The sequence below is a fragment of the Pleurodeles waltl genome, chromosome 12, assembly GCF_031143425.1.
Source record: "Pleurodeles waltl isolate 20211129_DDA chromosome 12, aPleWal1.hap1.20221129, whole genome shotgun sequence".
NCBI classification, from domain to species: domain Eukaryota; kingdom Metazoa; phylum Chordata; class Amphibia; order Caudata; family Salamandridae; genus Pleurodeles; species Pleurodeles waltl.
This window is the reverse complement of record NC_090451.1, coordinates 600,169,528-600,188,760: the sequence shown is the minus strand read 5'-3', so window position 1 is coordinate 600,188,760 and position 19,233 is coordinate 600,169,528. Positions and strand designations below refer to the sequence as shown.

At 45.2% G+C, this 19,233-nt stretch overlaps 1 protein-coding gene across 1 annotated transcript in view; it reads left to right on the top strand.

Annotated features, from left to right (window-relative positions):
- The window catches only part of TOMM40L (translocase of outer mitochondrial membrane 40 like), a 265,960-nt gene that overhangs the window by 220,305 nt on the left and 26,422 nt on the right, over positions 1–19,233 (top strand). Inside the window, exon 6 of the mRNA XM_069217818.1 lies at positions 4,129–4,251. Within this exon, the coding sequence (XP_069073919.1) occupies positions 4,129–4,251 (123 nt within the window). The remainder of the gene's footprint in view (positions 1–4,128; positions 4,252–19,233) is intronic.

Here is a 19,233-nt window from a genome sequence, read left to right as displayed (position 1 = left end):
ATAGCGCTATATGCTGTTTTGGTTTACTTTGTGAACACTAAATCACAATAAGTGGCTTTGCGTGGCTTAGTAAATCCCAGATACGGACTTGCATTGCCTTGCAACGACTTGCGTCATGCAAGTACAATAAAAGTCCTTAGTAAATCTGGGCCCTAATGTTGTGACCTTGGAAGATTGGAAACCCTTTGATATTTTTTTGCCTTCACATTCTGGGCTGCAGCCATTGGTATTACACCGGAACACTACATCACAATATTCCAAAACCTCTTTCAGATTAATGGGGCAGTTTTAATAAACGTTTCTTAAAGTTATCCAGAACTGAAATGAGAATAGTAAATACACCTCCTGTACTAGTCTGTAAAATGTTATTTTAGAGTTGTGGGAGAATTCACAGGGAACATGAGAGAAGCAAAGGAACTTAAGGATTCGACCTTCGGGGCACTGCTGATCTCAATGTTGAGCACAAACCACCTGAGCATTATAATGGTGGACACTAGCATTAGAAGGGAATTGTACACCCAGCATTTTCATTCATTTTCGTAGAGATAAGAAAAGTCTAGAGTGCTTCCAAATTAAAACAAGCATTTGCAATGCAACAAGTCTCGCATTTCGCCGAGTTAGAGCTATTAGCGTTGTAAACTCCTAACCGGACTTTTCTTGCCACATTAAATGAAAAAAAAACGAGCGCGATCGCGCTGCTAAATAAAGAGAAAAAGTAGTCCAGAACCATACGGAAAACATGGAGCCTCGTATGTTTCCAGTAGTTGGTCGGTGCACTCGAGGAGGGCTAAACACCGGAAAAATATGACGTATGCAAGCGGATTTTAAAAGGCAAGCACATGAACCAATGTAAGGGACCGATGTGACATGGGCGTGGTTAGAAGCCCAAAGAGAGATTACATCAGGGGACGGTGTGCTTTGCGTTCGCCCTTAACAAGGCATAAAAACATGTGGTCATTTAGGTGGAAGGGTTATTAGGTAAAAGGTTTCGTGAACTCACAGTACTTAAGACGCAGTACATTAAAATCCACTACAAACACAATCTAATCCTATCATTTTCAAATGTAATTGAAGTAAATATTCCAGAAGTATTGTATAAATTAGACATAACAATAAACAGAACTTTTAAAGTGATTTAGGTGCAGTCCATCAGGCATCTGTCTTGACCGCTTCCCTTCACTTCAGTCATTTTCAATGCTGAAACCATACTTTCCAGTTAAATGTGAAAAACAAATTAATAATTTTCTGCTGGATGCAGTTACATTATCCAACTGGGGAATGGCTGCTCCACGCCTCATCTGTAAAACAAGCTTTTGTTTAGGTTGATCCTTTTCAAATAAGGGTTATAAGCCACAAGTAACTTTGCTACAACATATACCACAGCTGTTGAACTAACTGCCACTTGGGTACTACCAGTCGGCCTTCTTAACCACAGGTACCATACTTCCATGAGAGAGATTGCTGTATTTAAATAATTGCTCAGGGGTGGTTGACCACTCAATTTAAGGACATTCATATTTAGTAAACATAAGCCCCTCTGAAATGTTGCTGAGTTTTAGAGTTTGCAGGCTTTGCAGCCGAGAGCAATGACTGGCTTTGCCTGAGTCCTACCCCTCTTTGTACTAGGCAAGACCAATGCATAGCCAGAGCTAAAACACGCTCAAACCCCTGGAAAATTGCTTAACTCCCTGTGTCTCATTTTATACGTCTGTCAGCATTTGGGAAAATACACCCAGGCACACGTGTGCAATGGTGTGTAGTTAGAGCTTCCATTGTCAAGCCATTTTTTGCATTTTCTTAAAATTATTGGTGCCATCTAACCATTCTACACATAACTTTCCATAAAAAGTTTAATTTAATATGGGTTCAGATAAAAATAACATGTTTTAAAAATAATAATAAAAGGTGACCTCCTCCACTTGGCCGCCCAACGGCCTTCTGTGGTCACGGGAGAAACCACCCATGATTGACTTGGAGCTGAGAAGGCCCTTATTCCGTAGTATCTAAACAACTGACATTGGCTGCCAATGCACTTTGGGGGGCAAGGCCTGGCAATCAGCTAGGCTTACGGGCACTTTAACTGCACATGGCTGAATAATTCTGTGAGAGGATTGGGATGTAGTTTGTCATGAAAAAAACTACTTTAAAAGTAAAGTTATGATTACAAACCTAAACAGCCATTGCAGTCATGGTTAGTATCCAGTCCATAATTTGTGCAACAGCCATGCAAACCATTACTTGACACCAAATGCAAAGCTGACGAATTCACAATATTTTAACCAATAAGTAAAAACACCTAAAAGCATAACGTCATTAAATAACAATACGTACTGAAATCAGTTAGTAATACTATATTCATAGTTGTTTTATTGATAATGTTAATGGTACTGTGATATGTAATCTGACCTGTAAGATCACTTATATTTGTAATTATGTTTATCATTTCAAAAGAGAAGGTCATGAGCATTGCATTTGATGTGCAAGTTATGGTTTGCGTGATGGCTTTTGTGCGAGTTATGGATTGTGGAGCTAACCAGATTGCAATCTGAGGAGTTGACTTTGATGAGAAACTGGGAAGCTGCTGTACTCCAGAATGACTGCAATATCCTATTGAGTGGATACGATAGAAAAGTCTTTGCATAGGACCAAAATGGACATTGACCAGTTATTGACTGACTAGGTGATGACTCTGGTCTTGGACCAGACTGTGATGTATGGGATAGTCTTGAGGGTAGTATACTTGCCTAGTATGAGCGGAAGAGGTGGGCCTTCAGATTTCTCCATTACTTCAGTAAATCATTTAGGGGCATATTTATAATGCCCTAGCGCCACCGTGCACCACATTAATGTCATTATTTTTTATGTTAATATGGCCCAACAAGGCCGAAATCCCTGTGCCGTATTTACAGGGTGACGCAATGCATGCATTGTGCCACTCTGTAACCCTTTGCGCTACATTATGCCTGCGCCAGGCATAATGTATGCAAAGGGGGCGTTCCCCCGCTAGGGGAGCAGGAAAAATGTTGTAACGAAATTTATGAGATTTCCTTGCGCCAGTTTTTACGGCACTTTTAACGCCTGAAAGGGGGCTCCCATTATTTACAATGGGGCCCTGTGTACTCTGCAGGAGTAGCGCCAGTATTTTGTCGCTACTCCTGCAGAGTTCATCAATAGCATCATGAGACATGACGCTAATGCCCCGACCCTGCGCCATGGTGTGCCATATTTTAAATACGCCACACTCATGGTGGTGGAAGGGGGGTGCTAAGAGGCGCAGGTTCCATAAATCTGCCTGTTATTGTCTTAGGTTTTCAGGCATGTTTTTTAATTTTTTTCATAGTGAAGTGAAACGATCTGCAGCTATCTCCTTTACAATCCTGTGATGGAATTTTGGTTTTACCGCATCTCAGGCTCCTACATGGCTCAGTGGCTGCAAAATGCTGGAGAGAGATCCCGGTGTGCAGCTTTACAACATATTCTGAGCAATGCATGGTGTTTTGAACTATGAACTTTCTTTTACAGGTAGCTAGTGTAATGTTTTGACGGTAGTCAGCATGTGATTGCAGTGTCACAGGTTGCCTATGGAACCAGTCTCCTTCATTTGGGATCCTATGGACTTTTGCAGGGTTCTTTATATGTAATCCTGTAGTGATGAATTAATAGCAATCTAGCCAGATGACCACTACGAAAACCAGGGCTACTTGTTTAGGAAGTTTCAGATTGCTTCACACCGTGCTGGATGTCTTAGGGGCAGTCTACTGCTCAAGATTACATTTAGTCATACATAAAATCAAGGGAGAATGTCCTAATTACATATATTCACTGTGCAACTTCCAACCTAACATATGAGTTTATTACTTGTAGAATGAACTGGTGCCTGGGATGGGTTGGTTTATACGGACAGTGATATAAGTAAATTGACCTGTCAACCAATTTAGTCCAGGCTTTTTTTTTCGAGCCTGCACTCATAAACTGTCGCCTTAGATGATCTAATTGTGTGCATATTGCTGTTTGCTTACTAAACACTTTAACTGCCTCCTTCTATAGTTGTGGGATCATCTGACTGCTGAGTTGACTATTTCTCCTTTGACATGGCTGTGTTCTCACTCTTGCATTCCTCCCATACAGTTATCGTGGTGGCTCATTTCCTTCAGAGTATAACATCAAAGTTGGTGCTGGGAGGCGAGTTGGTATACCACCGACGGCCAGGTGAAGAGGGGACCATAGTGACCCTGGCTGGCAAATATTCGGGTGAGCATGCAAAAGTTGATAAAAACTTAGTGGACGCAAGCCATTGTTCCTGTAGGACTGTCAAATTTCCAAATGAGATGCACATTCTTTATTATTTGTTACACCACCAATACTTCCTAGGGGTTTTTGATTGGAGCTCATAGTATCACACTTCCCTTTACTCTGCTAATGGCCAGACTACGAGTACGATGGAGCGATATACCCTGGTGGCATAAATCCCTGGTGGTCACAAATTGCCCAGTCTCTCCACACGCGGCTGAACCCATTTCCGCACCCGGTTATACCAGATGCATGAACACTAGACTGGATTTTACTAGCTGGAAATTCCAGTCTCTAAAATTGCATGAAGTTTTGGCTCCAACAGCAGCCAGGCCTTATCCCAAAATCCATGCCAAGCTTTTTCTTTAAAACGGGTGTTAGCATACATTTCTCAACCCTGCCAAAACTATAGTTATCCTTCTCTCATTTACCTTACCAGTGTCTCCCCCTCCAGCTCACCCCACTGTTGTCTTCTACTAGATAAGAGCTCCTGGTGACATTGTCTCCTCCTTTGACTTCTTTATCGCTTACATGTGAGTGCTACAAAGATCTTCCTTTCCTGTCTGCACTCCAATCTAGGCATGAAATTGCCCCTGGCCACCTTAAGCTGAACTTTTCAAAAGCTAAAACCATCTATGCCCTGGCCTCATCTGCCTAATTACTCATGTTTCTACAATCCTTTCCTTGTGGCATTCTTTCTTTTGAGTTTACGACAGCGACATGCTGCACACTAATACGACAAAATGCAATTTAGTCTCCTAGGGCACTATCAGCCTGCGCTAAACCACTATATGCTACCTCCCCCAGCTCCCCCCCTTGAGCCAGGCTCAGTGACCTTACATCGTTTAGGAGAAGACCAGTTTTACACTGGGAGTACTAGTATGATTACAGCTCGGGTGCAGTGACACATCGGAAGTTATTGCGCTCAGTCTTTAATGCTCAGTCTCAGTTTTAGTCCCACGTCACTTGGTGGATCAGTCCTCTTTGATTGGGTGCAGCTGTCCAGCTCACCTGCATTCTTTCTCCTGAGAGCTGAAGCATCAGCTGGCTGATTGGTTTTGTGTCTCGCTACATCCTGTGGGCCCTCACTCTGACAATGCACCTGGCAAGCACAGAGCAAGTAGTCCAGGGTCGCCAGGCTCCCGATCGGACCACCAGTGATTGCTGCAGCACTCAGTGGCCATGGCAGACGGTCACAGGTGCAGCCTTGTCCAGCTGTTCACATGGAAGGTAAATGTAGCCCTGCATGGATCGATCACTCTGGGCAGATTCGGCCACCTGCAGGACAGTCACTCTCAAGCAAAGGCAGCCATTCGCAGGTTGGTTACTTCAGACAGGTGAATCACTGCAGCAACTGGACCTCGACAATCACGGTTGCAGTCTTTACGGTCCCTGCCAGGCGCACAGACACTGTGGTATAGATCACTCTCTTCCGCCCTTCTGTCCTGAGTGCCCACGCAGACACCGGGACATGCTGCACCTCCCTCCTTCAGGACAGACCCTCCTCCTGCAAGATTGGTATGCTCCTTCCCTCTCTCAGAAGGCAGGTGTTTAGGCACTTCTGGACAGATACACAGCTATTTGAGCGAGAGATCCAGATGATATCCCTTCACCTGTGAGAATCTGGCTGTCAGGCAGACACCTGCTCTGGTTGCGCAGCAGCCTGAGTATCTGAGAGCCCTAGCTAGCTTGGTCATAGAGGATTCGAAACTGAATACAAGTGCAGTAGTTTTGTTCTACTTTTGTGTACCAAAATCAGTCAGGAGATGTGTTTCCCAGACAGTCTTTGTACAGAGTGAGGATACTCAGCAGCAGGGTAGTCACCAGTCTGGAGAATCCGAAGTCTGAGGTTTCTGCACCAGACTGTCCTCAGCCAAGTAAAGGAGTTAATCATAAAAAGATAAAAGGGAGACACCACATAAGGGTTTCCCTCACTATGCACAACAGAGTCTGCAGCCCCCACCCCTCACTTCTACTATGAGTAAATGGGGTGTATTATATGGTGTGGTTTTGCACCAACCCCTTTAAGACCCTTAGGTTTTGTTTGTTAAAACCTTAGCTAAATGCTGGGTAGCTTTGGCTCTGAGCTGCAAGGCTTACACAAAGGAACAAGTTTATAGCATTTAACCCCTTCGCTGCCAGGCCTTTTCCCCTCAGGTGCAGAGCCTTTTTTTGGCTATTTGAGGCAGTTTGAGCTGAGGCCCTCATAACTTTTTGTCCACATAAGCTACCTACGCCAAATTTGCGTCCTTTTTTTCCAACCTCCTAGTCATTCTAGAGGTACCCAGAGTTTGTGGTTTCCCCTGAAGGAGACCAAGAAATTAGCCAAAATACAGCAAAAATGTGTTTTGTTTTTTAAAAAGGAGAAAAAAGGGCTGCAGAAAGCAGCTTTTGGTTTTTTCCCTCACAATGGCATCAACAAAGAGTTTGCAGTGCTAAAATCACCATCTTCCGAGCTTACAGGAACAGGCAGACTTGAATCAGAAAACCACATTTTTCAACACAATTTTGGCATTTTACTGGGACATACCCCATTTATACAATTTTTTGTGCTTTTAGCCTCCTTCCAGTTAGTGAAAGAAATGGGTGTGAAACCAATGGTGGATTCCGGGATGCTAAACAGTTCTGGAAAGTAGACAAGATTCCGAATTCAGCACGGGGGTCATTTGTGTAGATCCTACAAGGTTTTCCTACAGAAAATAACAGCTGAAATACAAAAATATTGAAATTGAGACCAAAAAAAACAGGCATTTCTCTCCACATTTTACTATGTAAATGTTTCCTTCCATGTCAGATTTTTAAAAGCAATATATCTTTACGTCTGCTGGACTCTTCTGGTTGCAGGGTTATATAGGGCTTGTAGGTTCCTCAAAAATCCTAGGTAACCAGAGCCAATAAATTTGGTGCACTGTAGGGCTGGGCTTGCCAAGATGGCTGCCAGGACGTGATTCCCTTCGGCTCCGCTAATACTCTATTAAAACTGGGCATTTCGGCAATAAACAAGACGTAAATTTCTATTAAAAAGGATGTGAGAAGTGGCAGAGCACACTGGTTCCCTCACTGGTGATGACAGCTCTGCCGAGAGATCTGTGAGATTGACCCCTGGGTCCAGGCCCTGAATATGGCGCGGGAACACGAGACGCCAGAACAGGCAGTAAAGGTGGGTGACGTGCTGGGAAAAGCCCCGCCCCCCTGTCACCTCCTGCGAGCGCCCCGCGGCAGGGGAACAGGGGATGTCTGATGCAGGCAGTGACTGGGGTCTCACTTGTGGGACCCCCCAAAAAGTAAGTTCAGGCACGCTAATGCCTGACCCTAAAATGGCGACCATGCAGAGGGATTAAGGAGCGCCAGCGCGGAACGAAAGGACTCTGGGACTCTCTCACGGGCAGAAAGGAGTCTACAATCTATGGGCACCTATAGCCCATTGAAGATTACATACATGCAGGCTTCATAGCTTGGATCTAGCAACACATCAGGAGCGGACCTGAGGAACCTTGAAAATATCCCTTTGGAATGAGGGTGGGAGACGGACCAACTGAAAGCAGATCGTTGATACCTGGAAGCAGTGAAATTGCTGTAAAGGAGCGCAGATTATGGTACGGAGCGGCAAACCTACGGGAAAGAGACCCCTAACAGAAAGAGGCAAGGAGTCGAGGTGTTGGAGCGAAAAATGGCAGAACGAGAAATAAAGATGTAGTCAGGAATACTTACCCCTACACATGCCTCCCAAGAAACAGAACTCTAACAGGGTCTCCAACTACTTCTCACCTTTGGAAGGGGGAACAGCACAGCAGGGTGAGGTAATGGCCCTTACACGGGATGACCTCATGGCTTCCTTGAGAGACTTTAAAAAAGAACTGAGAGAAGAATTGAAGACCGATATGGCCTCCTCGCTTAACAAATTACAGGCAAATCTTAATGATAAACTCTCTTTATTACGACAGGATGTAGACTCTGAGGCACCTGAATTTTAGACGCTGAGACTAAAACGGAAGAAATGGAGACTCGTCTTAACCAGCTGGATGCTCTTACGCAGACACTCTAGACAGAACTTCGGTCAGCAATACTTAAACAAGAAGATATGGAAAACAGGGCGTGACGAGACAACATCAGGATCAGAAACCTTGCAGAAGGCGCGGAAGGGTCAGACCTTGAAGCATTTGTGGTGGGCCTGTTCCAGGAGATCATGAACAAAACGCAGCTTAAGATAAAGATAGACAGAATCCACAGAGTGGGAAGCAGCACTTCCTTGGACAAGAGACGACCGAGAGACATTCTTGTTAAGATACACTGCTTCAAGGTTAAGGAAGCCATTCTTCAAGCCTCACGAAAAGTTGACAAAGTAATATTCCAGGGAGAAACCTGCTCCCTATTGCAAGACATAGCTCCAGCCACGCTTGCCGGAGACAATAATTCAGGCCTGTCACGGATAGATTGAGGGAGGACCATGTACGATACCGCTGGACCTTCCCCTTTGGCCTGGCCTTTGAATTAAATAATAGACCTTATCATGTAACAGACCTCACAACAGCAATGTCCATACTTGGTATTTCCCAATCTGGAGAAGATGGTAGAGGGGATCTTGCGGAGACAAGTCAGAAAAAATCCACTGGTCTTGGATGAAGGCTGCCCCGAAAAATTCCCGAGTACATAGACACAAACCAACAGAGGAAGATCCACTGGGATAATGCAGCGGCACACCTACAAAAACCTCCCTTGACAAAACTCAAATAGCAGGCCCCACTACCTCACATACCCCAAAACTGGAGCCCAATAATATCTAACCATTGAGCGACAAAGCGAAATAAGACCTGCACTCATAATGTCGTTAATAGACTTATGGAGACCTAAACACTCTGGACCTGTTGTCCTTAAATTGTTAATCGTTAGTTTTTTTTTAGGAGTTGGGAGGCCATGTACAATAAGCAAGAGTCGGAGTCGAGCTACAGACCCACTTGGGGGGAAGACGGGGAGAATATGTTCTGTATTGACATTCCGAAGATGGCGAGAAGATACTCCAAGGAACGAGCACAATAAACTCCGAACCAGCACAACGCTAGCCTCAGAGAGACGACCACACCCATTGTTGATGGAATGGTAGTGACAGTGCTCACCTGGGATATCAAAGGTTTAAACGCTCCAGTGAAGCGCCACAAAATATGGAAATACTTAACAGATAACCACTATGATGTAATAGTGCTACAAGAGACTCATCTCAAAAGAGGAGAAGACCATAGGCTCAAACATAAACAGTACTCACAAACCTTCAGATCATCAGCTACGACGAAACACAACGGAGTAGCACTCATGTTCCATCAAGCCCTACAATTCCATCCTACAGGCTACCATACTGACAAGGAAGGTCACTATGTTATGGGAAAAGGAGTGATGAGTGGTCGTCGAGTAACTTTCACATCCATATATACACCCAACATGAACCAGGAACAATTCCTACGTAGGTGTCTAGAGACACTGGGAGCCTTTGCTGAGGGGGATATATTCATGATGGGGGACTTTAACCTCATATGGCAGGCAAACCAAAACAGTATGCACCCCCACCGCTCGCCATCTGGGAACTTCTCGCCAGCATTACAACAGGTAATGACGGAGACTGGCTTGGTTGAAACCTGGAGGAAACTTCACCCCAACAACAGAGACTACACCTTTTTTTCCCATACTCAAAGGGCATACTCAAGAATTGACTATGTGTTCGCTAGCCAAGGGGTAACCTAAGACCTTCTTAAGGCAACGATTCACTCGGTTACCCTCTCAGACCATGCCCCAATGGAACTAACAATAGACTGGAGAGGGAACAAATCAAAAACCCTGCGATGGTACTTCCCGCCCTCCATGATTAAAGACAAGCCTTCTAGAGAAGAATTACGCACTACCATCAGGGAATACTTTAAGTTCAACGACCCAGCAGATACCAATCTAAGTATAACATGGGACACCTTCAAAGCAGTTTTAAAGGGGAAATGTATCTCCCTAAATGCAGCCCTAAACAAACAGAGAAGACAGGAGCGGCTAGTATTAGAGACAGAACTACAAGCCGCTGAAGCAGCTCATAAAACTCACCCGACTCTACCCCTGCAACGCACGATGACAGCCTTGAGGGGCAAATTAAACGCTATATATGCCAATAGAGCAGAAACTACATGTTCGATGGCATCTGTCGCTGTAGATACGCATGTTTTGCAATAGCTCGCCATCTGGTGTAGGGCCGGAGTGTTACAAGTTGTTTTTCTTCGAAGAAGTCTTTCGAGTCACGGGACCGAGTGACTCCTCCTTTTGTGTCCATTGCGCATGGGCGTCGACTCTATCCTCGATTGTTTTTTTTTCCGCCATCGGGTTCGGACGTGTTCCTGTCGCTCCGAGTTTCGGAACGGAAAGATAGCTAAATTCGGAAGATTTTCGTCGGTATTGTTGCGTTCGGGATCGGCGTAGTTAGATTCAACACCGCATCGAAGATCGAAGAGCTCCGGTGCCCTTCGGGGTAGCTTTTCGATCCCCGTCGGGGCCTGGTCGGCCCGACCGCGTGCTGAAGAACGCCGATGGAACGGACCCCGTTCCGTTTCTGTCCCAAATGCCACAACAAGTACCCCTATACAGTGTTGGTCTGTAACCTGTGCCTGTCACCTGAGCACAGTGAAGACACCTGCGAGGCCTGTCGTGCGTTCCGGTCTCGAAAAACACTCCGAGACCGTCGAGCCAGAAGACTTCAAATGGCGTCCGCGCCGACAGCCCACCGAGAGTTCGAGGAGCAAGAAGAGGAAGGTACCTTCTTGATCCACGAATCGGACTCCGAGGAATTCGATGACCCACAAACCGTGAGTAAGACGTCGAAAACAACACATAAGAAGATTGACAAGGCCCAGGGGACGCCACTGCCACCAGGCCATGGCTCGACCCATAAATTCGGTGACCGACCGTCGGCACCGAAAAAGGCCCAAACAGTGCCGAGACAGTCCGACTCCGGTCGAGACACCGGTACGCAGCCTTCTCGGGACCGAGAAAGTGCTGGAGACAAGCATCGACACCGAGATAGCGGTGTAGACACGGCTCGACGCCGAGACAGCGGCACCGACGAAGATCGACACCGAGAGGTTTCGGCCCGAAAAAAAGAAAAGTCAGCTCGGAGCCGAAAAAAGATGCAGACAGGGTTTCGGTGCCAAAACAACCTGCAACCGACCCAGTTTCAGGCTCTTATACAGAGGAGCATTCACTAACCTCCCAAATGCGAAAGCATAGGTTCGAGGAAGAGCTGCAATCTACCGATGTAGACCATACGCAAAAGCGTATCTTCATACAGGAGGGAACAGGGAAAATAAGCACCCTTCCCCCTATTAGAAGAAAGAGAAGACTGGAGTTCCAAACTGAACAAACACCACAAACAAAGGTGGTGAAAAAGGTTACTCCACCACCCTCTCCTCCACCTGTAATTCACGTCTCACCAGCACAAACTCCATCACATTCCCCAGCTCACACCACCATGAGCCAGGGTGACCAGGATCAGGACGCATGGGACTTATACGACGCCCCAGTGTCAGATAACAGCCCGGAGGCATACCCTACGAAGCCATCTCCACCAGAAGACAGCACTGCGTATTCTCAAGTGGTGGCTAGAGCAGCACAATTTCACAATGTAAGCCTCCACTCAGAACAGGTCGAGGATGACTTTTTATTCAACACCCTCTCCTCCACCCACAGCTCCTACCAAAGCCTGCCTATGCTCCCTGGTATGCTCCGGCACGCAAAATAAATTTTTAAGGAGCCGGTCAAAAGTAGGGCAATCACACCAAGAGTGGAAAAAAAGTATAATGCGCCCCCTACAGACCCTGTTTTCATCACTGCACAGCTGCCACCAGATTCCGTCGTTGTAGGAGCAGCTAGGAAAAGGGCCAACTCCCACACATCTGGGGATGCACCACCCCCGGATAAGGAAAGCCGCAAGTTCGATGCAGCTGGAAAGAGAGTCGCAGCACAGGCTGCAAACCAGTGGCGCATCGCCAACTCTCAAGCACTACTTGCGCGCTATGACAGAGCCCATTGGGATGAGATGCAACACCTCATTGAACATCTACCCAAAGACCTACAAAAAAGGGCAAAGAAAGTGGTTGAGGAAGGTCAAAACATTTCAAACAACCAGATACGCTCCTCCATGGACGCAGCAGACACAGCTGCAAGGACAATTAATACATCCGTGACCATCAGAAGGCATGCATGGCTACGAACGTCTGGGTTTAAACCAGAGATACAGCAGGCAGTTCTCAATATGCCTTTCAATGAAAAAGAACTGTTCGGTCCAGAAGTGGACACAGCGATAGAAAAACTTAAAAAGGACACGGACACTGCTAAAGCAATGGGCGCACTCTACTCCCCGCAGAGCAGAGGAAACTACAGCACCTTCCACAAGACACCCTTTAGAGGGGGGTTTCGGGGTCAGGCCACACAAGCCAGCACTTCACAGGCAACACCGTCCAGTTACCAGGGACAGTACAGGGGAGGCTTTCGGGGCCAATACAGAGGAGGGCAATTCCCCAGGAATAGGGGGAAATTTCAAAGCCCCAAAACCCCTGCAACTAAGCAGTGACTCACATGTCATTCATCCCCTCCACACAACACCAGTGGGGGGAAGAATAGGTCATTATTACAAAGCATGGCAGGAAATCACTACAGACACTTGGGTTCTAGCAATTATCCAACATGGTTATTGCATAGAATTTCTACAATTCCCTCCAAACATACCACCAAGAGCACAACATTTATCACAACATCATTCCGAGCTCCTGGAGACAGAAATTCAAGCACTATTGCAAAAGAATGCAATCGAATTAGTACCAAACACACAAATAAACACAGGAGTTTATTCACTGTACTTCTTAATACCAAAGAAGGACAAGATGCTAAGACCAATCCTAGACCTCAGGATAGTAAACACATACATCAAATCAGACCACTTTCACATGGTCACACTACAAGAAGTGCTACCATTGCTCAAACTACACGACTACATGACAACCTTAGACCTCAAAGATGCGTATTTCCATATACCAATACATCCATCGCACAGGAAATACCTAAGGTTTGTATTCAAAGGAATACATTACCAATTCAAAGTATTGCCTTTCGGTTTAACAACAGCACCAAGAGTCTTTACAAAATGTCTAGCAGTAGTCGCTGCACACATCAGAAGGCAGCAAATACATGTATTCCCGTATCTAGACGACTGGCTAATCAAGACCCATTCGTTACCAAAGTGCTCACACCACACAAATCAAATCATACAAACCCTCTACAAACTGGGGTTCACCGTCAACTTCGCAAAATCAAACATCCTGCCGTGCAAAGTACAACAGTACCTAGGAGCCATAATAAACACAACAAAAGGAGTAGCCACTCCAAGTCCACAAAGAATTCAAAACTTCAACAACATCATACAACGCATGTATCCAACACAAAAGATACAAGCAAAGATGATATTACAACTCCTAGGCATGATGTCTTCATGCATAGCCATTGTCCCGAACGCAAGACTGCACATGAGGCCCTTACAACAGTGCCTAGCATCACAATGGTCACAAGCACAGGGTCACCTTCTAGATCTGGTGTTAATAGACCGCCAAACTTACCTCTCGCTTCTATGGTGGGACAATATAAATTTAAACAAAGGGCGGCCTTTCCAAGACCCAGTGCCACAATACGTAATAACAACAGATGCTTCCATGACAGGGTGGGGAGCACACCTCGATCAACACAGCATACAAGGACAATGGAACGTACATCAAACAAAACTGCATATAAATCACCTAGAACTGCTAGCAGTTTTTCAAGCACTAAAGGCTTTCCAACCAATAATAGTTCACAAATACATTCTCGTCAAAACAGACAACATGACAACAATGTATTATCTAAACAAGCAAGGGGGGACACACTCAACGCAGTTGAGCCGGTTGGCACAAAAGATATGGCATTGGGCAATTCACAACCAAATTTGCCTAATAGCACAGTTTATCCCAGGGATTCAGAATCAACTCGCAGACAATCTCTCTTGAGATCACCAACAGGTCCACGAATGGGAAATTCACCCCCAAACTCTGAACACTTACTTCAAGCTCTGGGGAACACCTCAGATAGACTTGTTTGCGACAAAAGAGAACGCAAAATGCCAAAACTTCGCATCCAGATACCCACACAGGCAGTCCCAGGGTAATGCCCTATGGATGAACTGGTCAGGGATATTTGCCTACGCTTTTCCTCCTCTCCCTCTCCTTCCTTATCTGGTAAACAAACTCAGTCAAAACAAACTCAAACTCATATTAATAGCACCAACTTGGGCAAGGCAACCCTGGTACACAACGCTGCTAGACCTATCAGTAGTACCACACATCAAACTGCCCAACAGACCGGATCTGTTAACTCAACACAACCAACAGATCAGGCACCCAGATCCAGCATCGCTGAATCTAGCAATCTGGCTCCTCAAATCCTAGAATTCGGACACTTACAACTTACACAAGAGTGTATGGAAGTCATAAAGCAAGCCAGAAGGCCATCCACCAGGCACTGCTATGCAAGTAAATGGAAGAGGTTTGTTTGCTACTGCCATATTAATCAAATCCAACCATTACACGCAACTCCAAAAGATGTAGTGGGTTACTTGCTTCACTTACAAAAATCTAACCTAGCTTTCTCTTCCATTAAAATACACCTTGCAGCAATATCTGCATACCTGCAGACTACCTATTCAACTTCCCTTTATAGGATACCAGTCATTAAAGCATTCATGGAGGGCCTTAAAAGAATTATTCCACCAAGAACACCACCTGTTCCTTCATGGAACCTAAATGTTGTCCTAACTAGACTTATGGGTCCACCTTTTGAACCCATGCACTCCTGCGAAATACAGTTCCTAACCTGGAAGGTTGCATTCCTCATCGCCATTACTTCCCTAAGAAGAGTAAGCGAGATTCAGGCGTTTACAATACAAGAACCTTTTATACAACTACACAAGAATAAGGTCGTCCTAAGGACTAATCCTAAATTTTTACCAAAGGTTATTTCACCGTTCCATCTAAATCAAACAGTGGAACTTCCAGTGTTCTTCCCACAGCCAGATTCCGTAGCTGAGAGGGCACTACATACATTAGATGTCAAAAGAGCATTAATGTATTACATTGACAGAACTAAAAACATCAGAAAGACTAAACAACTATTTATTGCATTCCAAAAACCTCATGCAGGAAACCCAATATCAAAACAAGGTATAGCCAGATGGATAGTTAAATGCATCCAAATCTGCTACCTTAAAGCTAAACGACAGCTGCCCATTACACCAAGGGCACACTCAACCAGAAAGAAAGGTGCTACCATGGCCTTTCTAGGAAACATCCCAATGCAAGAAATATGTAAGGCAGCCACATGGTCTACGCCTCACACATTCACCAAGCACTACTGTGTAGACGTGTTATCCGCACAACAAGCCACAGTAGGGCAAGCCGTATTAAGAACATTGTTTCAGACTACTTCCACTCCTACAGGCTGAGCCACCGCTTTTGGGGAGATAACTGCTTACTAGTCTATGCAAAACATGCGTATCTACAGCGACAGATGCCATCGAACTGAAAATGTCACTTACCCAGTGTACATCTGTTCGTGGCATCAGTCGCTGTAGATTCGCATGTGCCCACCCGCCTCCCCGGGAGCCTGTAGCAGTTCGGAAGTTACCTTCAACTATTTGTATATATATCATTTCAACCTTATATGGGTACATACTTAGTCACTCCATTGCATGGGCACTATTACTACAATACAACTCCTACCTCACCCTCTGTGGGGAAAAACAATCGAGGATAGAGTCGACACCCATGCGCAATGGACACAAAAGGAGGAGTCACTCGGTCCCGTGACTCGAAATACTTCTTCGAAGAAAAACAACTTGTAACACTCCGGCCCAACACCAGATGGCGAGCTATTGCAAAACATGCGAATCTACAGCGACTGATGCCACGAACAGATGTACACTGGGTAAGTGACATTTTCATACTACGTCTGCAGAGACAGTCATATGAACAAAGTAACAAAGTGGGGTCACACCTTGCCAGACAATTACGAGTGAAAAGACAAAAGGAATATATAGGGGATACCAGACACCCCACTAATAGTCTGACTGCTTCGGACGTAGAAAAGGCGAATATATTTAGCGGGTTCTATCGCGACCTATACACAGCAGACACCACTTCTGAAACTACCCAATGGGCTTACTTAGAACATATAGACTTACCCAAAGTTACGAATGCACATAACGAGCAATTGGGGGCACCCATCGAGGAGTCTGAGGTACAGACAGCAATAAATTGCCTTAAACAAAATAAGTCTCCAGGGCCGGATGGTCTGACAGCTCAATTCTATAAAACATATAGCTCAGAATTGACGTCCTATCTAACCAAGTTATCACCACACATACCATGGGTGAAGCTATTATCTCAGTCACTCCCAAACCAGGGAAGGACTCCCAACTCTGTAGCTCATATCGACCTATAACTCTTTTGAATTTAGATGCAAAACTATACACCAGGATACTGACGTCCCGACTTGAAGAACTGCTTCCTGACTTGATACACCCAGACCAATCAGGATTTGTAAAGGGCCGTCAGACTCACGATAACATTCGCAGGGTGCTACATTTATTGGAAAAAGCTCATAAGAAAAAGATCCCAGCCATTCTCTTGAGTTTAGATGCCGAGAAGGCATTTGATCGAGTAGAATGGGCCTTAATGACCCAAGTGCTACAGGCATATAGGTACTGCTAAGTGTTTATCCAGATGATAAGAGCCATTTACGCAGTTCCCTTCTCAAGAGTCTTAATAAATGGCACCAGCTCAGCTCCATTCCCGTTGACGAGGGGGACGAGACAGGGATGCCCGCTCTCCCACTTGCTGTTTGCTTTGAGTATAGAGCCACTGGCGGCACACATTCGAGCCTCATCCACTATACACGGATTACCTTTGGGACAACAGAACATAAAATTTCACTAGTTGCAGACGACGCCCTAATGACACTGACAGATCCTGCCTCCTCGTTCTCTGCTCTACAAGAGGAGTTATGTCACCTCGAAGAGGTAGCGGGATTTAAGGTAAATCTTTCCAAGTACTATATGATGAATCTGACCATGCCCCCTTTGGAGATGGAACAGCTGGCGGCCACCACACCATACCAATGGGCAAAAAAAGAAATAACTTACCTGGGTATTAAAATTACACCTAACATAGCAAGTCTCTATAGGGCCAACTACTCCCTGCTACTGATCAGCATAAAAGAAACACTGAAACGTTGGGCCCCATCCTATCTTACATGGTTAGGAAGGATCAATGTCATTAAAGTGACGCTCCTGCCCAAGATACTTAATATGTTTCAGAGTCTCCCTCCGGAAGTAGATCGGGCCTCCTTTTCAGCTCTTCGCACCCTTCTGGTGCGATTTATTTGGCAGGGAAATAAAGCCAGACTCTCCTATGAAATGTTGAGTATGCCTAAGGAGTGAGGCAGCCTGGGCCTGCCAGACTTTCAGTTATATTATAAGGCTGCCCAATTAAAAGTAGTCACGCAATGGTCCCTTGGGGAATCTGATAAACACTGGCTCCACATGGACTGGGCTGTGGTGGGGAGGGTGATCTGGGATGTGTTGTGGAAGCCTAAGACAGACTGTCCCCGTAATGCATACCTTAGCACACCAATAAAAACTACACTTAAGGTCTGGGATGAAATACCAAACACAAGAAAATGGACAACCTTCCCTTCCCCACACAGACCACTACACTTCAATCCAGCTTTTCCCCCTGCTGTCCAGACAAGACCATTTGATAAATGGCGCGATAGAGGATGCTTGACTTTAGTAGACCTGTTCCACAATACTGATATAATCTCGTTTGAGAACTGTAAGAGAGAATTAAATCTTCCACAAGCCAAATTTTATAACTATACTCAACTACGTCACTGGGCATTGAAACTTGAAAATCAACAGGCAGCCATGAGGGAACTCACACATTCGAAAAATTAATTTGTAGGGCAGGATTCCCGAAAGGGATTATCTCCCATCTCTATGCTTTGTTAACAACCACAGGACACATGAAGAGGCCCCACCACCACCACTTCTGGGAACAAGTGTTGAGAGAACACATTCCTGACACACAATGGGAGAAATTATACCGAGACATCTGGAGACACAACCGCTCTATGGCCTCGAGAGAGGAACATTATAAGATTTTGTACGACTGGTATCTTTATCCTACTAAACTGAAGAAAATATTTCCGACCACTTCAGATCTATGCTGGAGAGGGTGTGGAGCACAAGGTGATTTCAAACATATATGGTGGGATTGTCCCACGATTCGCCCTTTTTTTAATGAAATCCTGGCCCACATCAAGGATATACTAGGCCATCCCATAGTGATTAGAGACCGCTGCGCACTTCTCGGATTGAGGGATGACGCTTTCCAACACCAAACAGGAGCAGATAGGGCCATTATGTGGCTCTACCTAGGGGCTGCTAAAATGGCGATAGCGGCGTCCTGGAAAAAACAAGAAGCTCCGGCGATCACTCAGTGGCAGAGTCGACTCTGGAGAGCTCTAACCATGGAAAGAATGGCAGACATCTTTGCAGACGATTTTAAAAACTTCAAATATAAATGGGGTCCATTAGTATCCTATCTATCCAGAGGCCTCCCGCTGACTGTATGCCCACCTAGAATTAAATCACTGCATCTATTTCAAATTTAAGAGAGGTAGATGATCTGCAGCCGCCCACAACCCCAAAAACTCTTGCAAGTGACATGAAAGACTTATCTATAGTGAAGATATACTAAACGTGATGTAACATGATAATCTCCCAACTCCGATTCATGTTTATAATTCGTAGCATGATTATTAGTTTTATTCTTTTTTTTC